General features: G+C 38.7%; 1 protein-coding gene across 2 annotated transcripts in view; it reads left to right on the top strand.

The window, feature by feature from the left end:
* The window catches only part of BASP1 (brain abundant membrane attached signal protein 1), a 75,782-nt gene extending 69,077 nt beyond the window's left edge, over window positions 1–6,705 (top strand). For both annotated transcript variants that reach the window (XM_063451840.1, XM_063451841.1), the window contains exon 2: window positions 5,064–6,705. In XM_063451840.1, the coding sequence (XP_063307910.1) occupies window positions 5,074–5,772 (699 nt within the window). In that variant the 5' untranslated portion in view covers window positions 5,064–5,073 and the 3' untranslated portion in view covers window positions 5,773–6,705. The remainder of the gene's footprint in view (window positions 1–5,063) is intronic.
* Window positions 6,706–12,005: the final 5,300 nt, after the last annotated feature.

The raw sequence follows: 12,005 nt of genomic DNA, 5'->3' as shown, positions 1-12,005 counted from the left end.
CACAAAGGTAAAGCACAGCGCTTACAGCAGCAGTTTTCATTGTCAGCCAGTCCACACCAGTGTTGTTCCCCTATATCTCTCTGACGTTTCCATTCTTAAGCATGAGTATGTGAAGAGTAGTAAAAAAATAAATTATCTATCTATCTATCTCAGTAGTGTACAAATGGGCAGGGTGGGAGGTGCACAGACACTCCTTTCTGCTCATGGTCTCCCGTTTTGTAGCATAGTTATGTAAGACCATGGTTGACAATATTCATGTTTCTCTATTTGATGTATTGAAGCTCCAAGTGGTATGCAGTGAGTGGAAAAGGTCTATTCTTCACTCATGCTTCCGATCAGAAACCTGAAAATCCTCTACTATGGCTACACTAAAAAAATTATGTGGTGGTGGAGGGTTAAGATATAAACCATGCAGACACGCAAGAGGGGGTATGGGACATGTAAGGTAACTTAAGAGGTACACAAAGATATATGGGGGTTTTCTGAGGCACAATGTGACTCAGGCAACATGCACTAGCAGGTGAAGGGGTGTGGAGAAACACAAAGAGGAATGGAGAAGCGCACAACAAAATTACTGTTCTGGGGGGTTCCAGGCAAGTGCCATATAATGTAGATATGCCTCTGGTATCTAATATACTCCAATTCTTTGTTTCTTTTGTATATGTACTCTATCACACACTGTGTAGTTCTGTAAATCCTAGGGTCAACTTAAAGGTCCTCATTTGGATTTGAAGCTCAATTATTTCATCCATGCAGCAGTGCCTCAGTTGAAGAACTTGTACCACGTGCACTTTAAATTTAGTAATTTCCTTGGAACAATGTGGTGTGAAGTCCAAATTGGTGTTTTGTAGTTACGTTTTCTAATTCATTGTTGCATAGTGCAGTAATGTTTCCTCACTGCTGGAAAAATGAAAACAAATGTTGTTTTCATTAAATATTAATTCTTTAATATGAAACATTATTAAGATTGGCTTTGAACTCTCCCCAGATGGAAAAAGGCTCTGATTTTATGTTTGTGGTGTGGGCCTTGATCTTAATCCATTCAGTTCAAGAATAGAGTATAAACATTTTTACTTCCATATACGTTATTGAAGAAAGTTTAGTCCATGAAGCCTAACTTCTAGTTTAGAATGATTACTAGCCTGTAGAGGAAAAAAATCAGCTAGAAAATTCTAGTTGCTCATTTAATTCCTGCAAGTGTGCTAAAAAAGTTATCTCACCCACTACTATCAAACAATAAAGTACGTTTTTTTTTTAAATGGGTCTTACCATTTCTAGTTAGTGAGGGGGGTAACGGTAAATGGACAATTTCACTGTCAGCATTACATTACATTAGCATTTCAGAGTAATTACAGTAGCACAATTTAAAATATTTATTTTTAGTAATATAATTTTGACTTTCTTTACTATAATGTTGGCATTGTGCTTAATGCAGAAACATTTTGTTGTCTTTTTCCGTAACTTCTACTACAAGTAATAGATTCAAGGTCCTTACAATTCCCTACGAGCAGAGTATTTGACCATTTTTTTATTTATCTATTGGTGTCACAGCTACTGTATGTAAGAAAAATAGACTTTTGCTTTTATGCTTTCATTTCAGACTCGAGGAATGTCCACCTCGAGGAGTACACGCCCCCAACAGTGGCATACTAAATCAACATGCCACCTGCAAAGTTGTTCCCGTTGTGCTGAACGCTCCTGGAGGAAGTCTCGCACCCAGGCAGACTTTCTCCATTATAGATTCATATTGTGTTAATACAGCGCAGCCCTTGCCCTCGCCAAATAGTCATAATTTTCCTCTCTAATTAGTTCATGCTCCCGCAATCACAAGCATCTCTTTGGCACCTTTAACTCTCTTCTTCGCCCTGCTGTGGCCACCTCCCAAACCAACCTTACAGCCGATCGCTTTGGTGTAAATTTTAGAAAAGCAATCTGTAAACAAAATTACCATTTTTTTTTTCCAAACAAAAAGGGCTTGGTAGTAAAGAGGATAATTATACTGTTGGTGCTTTAATTTACAGTCAATTCGAGTACCTAAACAGTTTTCATGCTATTACATTTTCAGACACACTATCGCACCTAGATTGCGTGTGTTCAGTCTCTTAACCAATACCAAGGCTGCATACCTAATCCAAAATATGAAATACAATGCTGACTGTTTACTAAGAAGGTGCATTGTCACATAGTGAGTTATATTATCATAGAAAGGCATGACTAAAATGTTGTAACTGTAAAATTGGCTTCCTTATGGATGTATAGATCCATACATGTAAATACTTTACCAACAAGATTGAAGAAAATAATTCTCCCCACCTTGCTGTTTTCTTTCTCAACCACATGCAGGTCATGCTTTTCCTACCCTTCAGACTTTCTCCCCGGCTACTGAACAAGAGGTGGTTGCACTTCTCCTTTCCTCTTGCCCCACCACTTGCCCGCTCGATCCTGTCCAATCTCACCTTATCAGATCCCTCTCCCCTTGTCTTGTGCCTTCCTTAACCCACATTTCCAAATGCTCTCTCTCTTCTGGCATTGTCCCGACTGACCTTAAACATGCCACTGTAGTACCTATCCTGAAAAAAACATCTTGACCCGTCCTCCCCCTCTAACTATGTCTCCTATCCCTGCTCCCTTTTTCCTCAAAGCTTCTGGAAAGACTTGTATTTTCCTGTGTGTCTCACTTCCTCCATTCCAATGCTCTTCTTGACCCTCTTCAATCTGGCTTCTGCCCTCTCCACTCTACTGAGACTGCTCTTATCAAAGTTACTAACGACCTAATCACTGCTAAATCCAAAGGCCACTACTCCATACTAATTCTTCTTGACCTCTCTGCTGCCTTTGACACCATTGGTTATGCTCTTCTTCTTCAAACTCTTCACTTACTTTTGTCTCTGTGACTCTGTCCTCTCATGGTTTTCCTCTTATCTCTCCCAATGTTCATTCAGTGTCTCCTTTTCTAATGATACCGCCTCCCCTCATCCTGTCTCGGCTGGAATCCCCCAAGGGATTCCTTGATCCCTTCTATTTTCTCTTATACTGCCTCTCTTGGCAAACTTATTACCTCTTTTGGATTCCACTACCACCTGTACCTTGATGACACCCAGACCTCTCCCCTGCCGTCCTGCAACGTGTCACTGCTTGCTTTCTTCCATCTCTGACTGGATGTCCTCCCGCTTTCTAAACTTAATCTTTCCAAAACAGAACTTCTTGTCTAACTTCCTCCTAATACTGATCCTCCTCTTTCACTCTCCCTTCAAGTTAGTGGTATCCACATAAGTCCATCCTTGCATGCGCGCTGTCTTGGCATCATACTTGACTCTGGCCTCACCTTTTAGCTTCATATCCAATATGTTGCTAAATCCTGTAGGTTCCATCTTAAAAACATAACCCGCATCCAGCCTTTTCTTACACAAGATGCTACCAACGAGCTTGTCCATGCCCTAATAATTTCCTGTATAGATTATTGTAACCCTGTCCTAGTTGGTCTTCCCAAAAGCCGTATTGCCCTGCTACAGTCTGTAATGAATGCTGCAGCTAGACTGATTTTCCCCTCTAGTCAGTCCTCTCACACCTCACCCCTCTATCAGTCACCACCTTCTAGTTCTCTCCGCTCTGCCTGTGACCTTCTCCTGTCTGCTGCTCGCATCCGTATGGCCAACCCACGTTTGCAGGACTTCTCGCGGGTGGCTCCCTTGCCATGGAATAGCCTGCCTAGTGCCATCAGACTCTCCCCTTGTCTTCAGTCATTTAAGAAGTGCATTAAACAATCTCTTTAGAAAGCTTATGGCCTCCCAGACTAACCTCTACCTCACATACTCTCCTGCTCTCTCCTAAAGGGCAGCACTCTACACTCTCCTCCAGCTCAGCTTCACTCCCACCTTATTTGATTGCTATTTCCTGTCCTAATGTGTTTTATACCCCACCTCCTATAAACTGTAAGCTTATTTGAGCAGTGTCCTCTTCAACCTATCCTTCCTGTACGTTTTCTTGTAATTGTCCTATTTATAGTTAAATCCCTCTCATAATATTGTAAAGCGCTACGGAATCTGTTGGCGCTATATAAATGGAGATAATAATATGGGAAATATGCAAGTTAAAGAATGATTTATCCTGTATAATGTTTTCGATTCAATTACTATACTGTATCAACGAGTAACTTGACAATAAAAATGGTGTACATTTTTTAGGAAATCAATCTGTAAACAAAATTACCATTTTTCTTTCCAAACAAAAAGGGCTTGGTAGTAAAGAGGATAATTATACTGTTGGTGCTTTTAATTTACAGTCAATTCGAGTACCTAAACAGTTTTCATGCTATTAAACTGTCAGACACACAATCACACCTAGATTGAGTGTGTTCAGTCATTTAGGTTGTTTCTTAACCAATACCAAGGCTGCATACCTAATCCAAAATATGAAATACAATGCTTACTGTTTACTAAGAAGTGCATTGTCACATCGTGAGTTATATTATCCTAGAAAGGCATGACTAAATTGTTGTAACTGTAAAATTGGCTTCCTTTTGGATGTATAGATCCATACATGCAAATCATAATGTAGTAAAGTCAGTCCAATAATGCTTCAGCCTACATTTCGCTTGGCATTAAAAAAAAGTGTGTTGTCTTGCTTATCCAATGTGACAGTTAGTCATGCCTGTATTTCATAGAAGATTGCTTTAGTGTTTTTTATGTGGCAGAATGAGGACACACTTAAATAGTGTCTGACTTTTTTTTTTTTCCCCTGTAATGCTTTTTACCAAGTAAGATTGGTAATGTACAGGTTATTAATATCTGGGTCTGAAATGTATATGAATAATATAGAATGTGCTGTTTGTACTCTTTGATTGTTTAGGGTAAGGGGCTAAAATCTATGTACATACCTTTATACAATCAATGCTAGTGGTTTTTGTGTGTGTGTGTAAAATATACTCTTCTCAAGTAAAGTTTTTAAAAATAAAGTTTTATATAGAATGTATGCATTTATTTGTATAATTATAAACACTGTATTATAATGTAAAACACCTTCAGAATATATTTCTAACCATTGTTTCTCTCTATTCATTTAAGGGCTTTGAATATGGGAGGAAAACTGAGCAAGAAGAAGAAGGGGTACAATGTGAATGATGATAAATCTAAAGACAAAAAAGCCGAAGGAGCAAATACAGAGGAAGAAGGGACACCTAAAACCAACGATGAGGCCGAGTCTGCTGTAGAGATTACGGAGACAAAAGAAAATAAAGATGAAAAAAATGATAAAGATTCACAAGCGGCAGAAAAAAAAGCAGAAAGCAAGGAGGGGGAGAAAGATGCCCCGAAGGCAGATGGAGTGCAAAAAACAGAGAGCGAGAAGACAGAAGCTAGCTCTGATGCGAAGGTGGAAACTCAGAACACTGACCCACCAGGATCCAAGCAGGAGGAGTGCGCTGCAGCTCCTGCTCCAGTTACTAATAGTGAAGGGCCAAAAATCTCTGAGCCAAGCACTGAGGCAAAGGTTTCCCAGCCTTCAGAAGCACCAGCACCAAGTAAAGTAGATGAAAAGAGCAAAGAGGATGGGGAAGCCAAAAAGACTGAGGCTCCCAATGCCCCAGAAGCCAAAAGCGAGACCGCCCCAGCTTCAGACTCAAAACCTAGTGAAGCTGCTCCATCTTCCGTGAAGTCTCCAGAAAGTGAAGCTCCTAGTTCTACTACTAAGGCCTCTGAGCCTGCAGCTGATGAAGTTAAAGCACCTGAGACCCCAGCAGCTAATTCTGATCAAACCGTAGCAGTTCAAGAGTAAAATGGACAGCCTGTTTGAAATAACCATTTACGACAACCTGCAATGTTTGTTTGTTTTTTTTCTTCTTTGTTTTTTGATTATATATTTTTTTTCAGCTATACTAACAAACTTGATTTTAGATCTGAGACAAGTACATGTAAAGCCCAGAAGGGATATACAAATTCCAAATAGTATTTTTGTGGGGAAAAATGTACAAAGATAAAATTCACATTCCACCAATTCTTGTCAATTTAACAATTAAATTAAACAAGAAGGTATACAAGTTTAGGAATAGACGTTTATGAGCAAAAAATGAATCTTTTTACATCAGAACAGTAGCTGCAAAAAAAAAAAAAAAACATAGCCCATTTTTTTCCCTTCTGCAATAAGATTGCAGGAGAAATATTATCAAATTTGCCCATAGGGCTTGTGCCAAGGCAATCAAATCTTTCTTAGAGATATTTTTTTTTTTTGCAGTCAATATTCTTTATTATAATATATCTTTTGTTTTTTCTTTTACTTTTTTTTTTCTTTCATTTTTAAATGCAGTGAATAACGGCCAAACTTTTCCAACTGAACCCACTTTAGCTGTCTCTTGATCCTCTCCAGATATTTTGGGAGCAACAGCATCCTCATCTTACTTAGTCTATCTAGATTTCTCATGATGAATTAATGCATGTCTGTGGTTGGGTGCACCTGTAGTTCTGTTTTATTGGTCAGTGGAAATAATAATAAAAAAAAGTCTGCGTTGATTTGCAGTTCCAGTTTTTCTTCCATTCTATGTCACAGACACCAACACAACACTCATTTGGAAAACAAAACAAAAAATTTAAAAAATAGAAAATACAAAAAAATTACAGAAATAAATAAGGAAGATGTAAAATGGATGCATTGAAATTATATGTAATTGTATAAATGGTGCAACAGTAATAAAAGTTAAATAATTAAGACAAATGTTTAACAGTTGAATTGTTTTATTTCCTTTGATTTTCTTTTGTTTTATTTTAAACTCAGGGCATAGACTGATGTTTGGTGAATTAATGTTTTTCTTCAAATCTAAATATAATCATATTGCACATTTATACCATTACCTGACATAAGTGACTTTGTAAATGTACAGTTCTGAACACTAAACAAACTCTGTAAGAAAGACCTCATGGGGACCCCTTTTTCTGAAATCTATAGAAGACCCCAGAGTTCCTAATACTATTTTTCAGTCCTGTAGGTTTCTTTATCTTAAAGCGAACCTGTCATGACAGATATAGGTTTGCAGCTTTCTTACCCATTTGGCTTGACTCCTATTTTATCATTATGTGTCATACTTTATTTTATTTCCATTAACCATGTCTCCTGCTGAGCTCATTTATCATTTTTCAGTGGGTATTACACTAGCTGTAAGACACACCTCTCCTGCACACCCATGTTGGGAATTGCAGGCTTGCTTACCATAACAAGGGAAAAGTCCCCTACACTTTGTTAGATAGTGTAACACAAACTTTTTGTTCTCTATCACCATTCCCAGCTTGCCTGTCCAATGCTGCTGCAATAAATCACTCTGGCTGCTTCTCTCTTCTCTCCGTGCTGCTCTCACACAAAGCCAGGCCGTCCTTCCTTCTTTCACTCGCAGGCATTGCTGTCTCTTACCAAAAGAAACAAATGTAAACAACACAATATCAATAGAAAGTAGTGCAAATTACTTAGGTTCAATTAATGTGCAGCCTCCCGAGATCGTTATCCACAACAGACGACCTTTACAAAGTACAGAAAACCACAAACAGAATCGGGATGCGGCTGTATAATCTATAGAGAGACCATATAAAAACAAAATAGTGTAATACAGTATGCACAATGGATCTTGCGCTGTTAATGAATGCACTCACGAGATAGCGTAGAAAACAGCGCTCACGAGGTGCCTCCCCTGATGATATGGGGGGCTAGTAATCCCCTTGCCAATGCGAGATAGCCAATGGTACACGGGACTCCAAGTAGATGATGGTCAAAATCAAATTATTTTATTTGTTTAAAAGGTGAAAAACACCATATTTATAAAAAAATAAGAATGCAGCAATAGGTCCAACGCGTTTCGTTCCAGTAGGAACTTCTTCAGGGACCGCAATAGTAATAAAATCAAATACAATTGTAAACAATGTGTTATATTGTATTTGATTTTATTACTATTGCAGTCCCTGAAGAAGTTCCTACTGGAACGAAACGTGTCGGACCTATTGCTGCATTCTTATTTTTTTATACTTATGGTGTTTTTCACCTTTTGAACAAATAAAATAATTTGCTTTTGACCATCATCTACTTGGAGTCCCGTGTACCATTGGCTTCATTGCTGTCTCTTAGGCTGAATTCAATCCAGAAGAGAAATGGTTGAGCATAGTCTTCTTATCTCTGTGTTGATTGGCATAAGTTATGCACAATCTGAACTGACTTAGAGGAGAGAAATTGTTATATTTTTAATATCTGATTTTCAAGAAATTTAGACATTTGGTAGCAATTCTACTAGCACAATGTATAGGTGAAATTACATTTTCTGTTCTGTCATTAAGATATAACTGTATTTGTAATGTTCTATATCTAATCTATTCTTGGCAGGTTCCTGGAAGGTGTTTCTGTTTTTTTTTACATTTATTTAGTTTTTTCATGGGGAATTAAAGTTATACAAGATGTTGAAGTAGATGGGAGCCTAATCTAGAATGTGTGAAACAACTGGATATGTTTAGACTGCTTAAAGGTTCACTTCACACCCCAAAAGCACTTCATCTTTCTGAAGTACTTTATAGTTGAGGAGTTTCCTATTTTAACCCCAGTTTATGAAAGTGCTGATTTCTATAAGAAATTTGCACTTTTAGAACTAGACAGTCAGGGAGGGTTGCTCATCCTTCCATTTGCTCCCCTTAGCTAACAGAAGTGATGCTCTACTTGAGCGTGCCTGGCTCCTCTCACACAGACCTCAGATCAGCATCTCTTAGCTTCTCCAGACCTCAGACAGACATGCACTAGCACAGACATGCTTACAAAATGGTGCCTAAGCATGAGTGCACCTATTCAGCTTCTTCTCAATGAGTAGGGGAGGCCTTGCAAGCACTGCAGCTTTTGAAAGCTCTTTGAAGATATACTCCCAATGAATACAGGGAGTGCAGAATTATTAGGCAAATGAGTATTTTGACCACATCCTGCTCTTTATGCATGTTGTCTTACTCCAAGCTGTATAGGCTCGAAAGCCTACTACCAATTAAGCATATTAGGGGATGTGCATCTCTGTAATGAGAAGGGGTGTGGTCTAATGACATCAACACCCTATATCAGGTGTGCATAATTATTAGGCAACTTCTTTTCCTTTGGCAAAATGGGTCAAAAGAAGGACTTGACAGGCTCAGAAAAGTCAAAAATAGTGAGATATCTTGCAGAGGGATGCAGCACTCTTAAAATTGCAAAGCTTCTGAAGCGTGATCATCGAACAATCAAGCGTTTCATTCAAAATAGTCAACAGGGTCGCAAGAAGCGTGTGGAGAAACCAAGGCGCAAAATAACTGCCCATGAACTGAGAAAAGTCAAGCGTGCAGCTGCCAAGATGCCACTTGCCACCAGTTTGGCCATATTTCAGAGCTGCAACATCACTGGAGTGCCCAAAAGCACAAGGTGTGCAATACTCAGAGACATGGCCAAGTAAGAAAGGCTGAAAGACGACCACCACTGAACAAGACACATAAGCTGAAACGTCAAGACTGGGCCACGAAATATCTCAAGACTGATTTTTCTAAGGTTTTATGGACTGATGAAATGAGAGTGAGTCTTGATGGGCCAGATGGATAGATTGGTAAAGGGCAGAGAGCTCCAGTCCGACTCAGACGCCAGCAAGGTGTGGGCTGGTATCATCAAAGATGAGCTTGTGGGGCCTTTTCGGGTTGAGGATGGAGTCAAGCTCAACTCCCAGTCCTACTGCCAGTTTCTGGAAGACACCTTCTTCAAGCAGTGGTACAGGAAGAAGTCTGCATCCTTCAAGAAAAACATGATTTTCATGCAGGACAATGCTCCATCACACGCGTCCAAGTACTCCACAGCGTGGCTGGCAAGAAAGGGTATAAAAGAAGAAAATGTAATGACATGGCCTCCTTGTTCACCTGATCTGAACCCCATTGAGAACCTGTGGTCCATCATCAAATGTGAGATTTACAAGGAGGGAAAACAGTACACCTCTCTGAACAGTGTCTGGGAGGCTGTGGTTGCTGCTGCACGCAATGTTGATGGTGAACAGATCAAAACACTGACAGAATCCATGGATGTCAGGCTCTTGATTGTCCTTGCAAAGAAAGGTGGCTATATTGGTCACTGATTTGTTTTTGAATGTCAGAAATGTATATTTGTGAATGTTGAGATGTTATATTGGTTTCACTGGTAAAAATAAATAATTGAAATGGGTATATATTTGTTTTTTGTTAAGTTGCCTAATAATTATGCACAGTAATAGTCACCTGCACACACAGATATCCCCCTAAAATAGCTAAAACAAAAAACAAACTAAAAACTACTTCCAAAAATATTCAGCTTTGATATTAATGAGTTTTTTGGGTTCATTGAGAACATGGTTGTTGTTCAATAATAAAATTAATCCTCAAAAATACAACTTGCCTAATAATTCTGCACTCCCTGTACATGCATTTAAAAAATGGGCAGTGGAGTGTTCCTTTAAATCTTTCATTGTTCAATCGTTCAATCCGTTATATAGGTTTCTCACAAGTGGCTGCCTAAACTATATTTAAAAAAAATAGTAGCTTAAAAGCCTAGTAGTGTGAAACTAGTAGATGTAGCTGAAAATGATTCTGGTATGTACTTAAAGGAACACTATAGTCACCAGCTTAATGTACTGGTTACGGTGTCTATAATGCCTAGTAACCACTCTAATGGCAGTAACTCAGACGGTCACTAAAGGTGCTTCTTTGTCTAGTGCTGCACAGTGAGCAGCACCTATGTTCAGTGTCTCCACGCTCTGCATGAAGACGCTGTACGTCTCAGCATAAATCTATCCTAGACTTAAGATAAGGCCAGGGACTAATTAAAAGTATTTTAAAATAATAGGCAGACTAAATGGGCCGAATGGTTCTTATCTGCCGTCACATTCTATGTTTCTATGTACGCTCCCCATACAGATGCATTGATTCAATGTTCTGAGGAGATGCTGATTGGTTCAATGTGGCTTTTTGCCATGCATGCACAATAGCCTCCCAAGGCCTTCCATGGGATTAGCTGCGATCATCAAAATTGATGATTTCAGCCATGAAAGCATGACCAGCTGTGGTGAGACCGGAGCAGAGTGGAAGAAAAATGTCAATTTAATCACCTTATTTCTCCAAACAGAAGGGGGCTGGGATTCCTCAAAGATAGTCCAACACATCAATGTTAGGAATACAGGTTTGTATTCCCAACACTTTAGTGTTCCTTTAAAATGTCTTGCATTTTATTACAGTGGTAAGATTTGTTTTACAAGTTGCCGCATGTTGCAATTAAATCAATCTATATTCTGCTAATTAAGAAGGGCATGCAGATTTGTGAGAATATTTGATTCCATTATAAAGGTACCCTCAAAACTAGTAATATTACAAGAGGGATGAGAGGAGACTTTGGCTTGGTTGCTTAGAGAATGTATGACAATTAGGGTGAAATAAAGGTTTTTACAGCATATGAAGAAAGATTTTGCTTTTGTTTTAACTTGTCGAGTTAAGTAATTGCTTCACTCCTCACGAGATCCAAATGGTCATCATTCATTACATTTATTTCACCCATGGAAACTTCCCACCTTCCTCACATTGTAACGTTCAGATATCATCATCATGTTCCCCAAGTCTGTCATCATGGAAGCCCCAGTAAATACCTGGAGACAAAATCATTAACTGTGTAAAAAGGATGATTACACACTTCACTCCAGCTATATGTATGTTTTTGATAGCCTGTAAACCATGGTGTTTTCCGACCACACATTTTTTTTTTTTATTAGTCATCACTTTTATGCATCTGCATAAAATACCTATTTATATTTATACGTTTAGTAATTTTACACAAATACAATCTCATTTAAACAAACACAATCATTTTTGCTGCATCATATGTCGATCATATTTATCTACTAACAAACAATCCATGATTCCGAAGAAACTATTTTGACTAATGAGGATTAGTAAAATCGGCCTGCTCACAACACAAGCAGCAACTCCAGACTGACGTTTTGGTATCAAATAGATCTCCTCATT

The sequence above is a fragment of the Pelobates fuscus genome, chromosome 4 (genome assembly GCF_036172605.1).
Source record: "Pelobates fuscus isolate aPelFus1 chromosome 4, aPelFus1.pri, whole genome shotgun sequence".
NCBI classification, from domain to species: Eukaryota; Metazoa; Chordata; class Amphibia; order Anura; family Pelobatidae; genus Pelobates; species Pelobates fuscus.
This window is presented reverse-complemented; position numbering and strand designations above follow the sequence as displayed.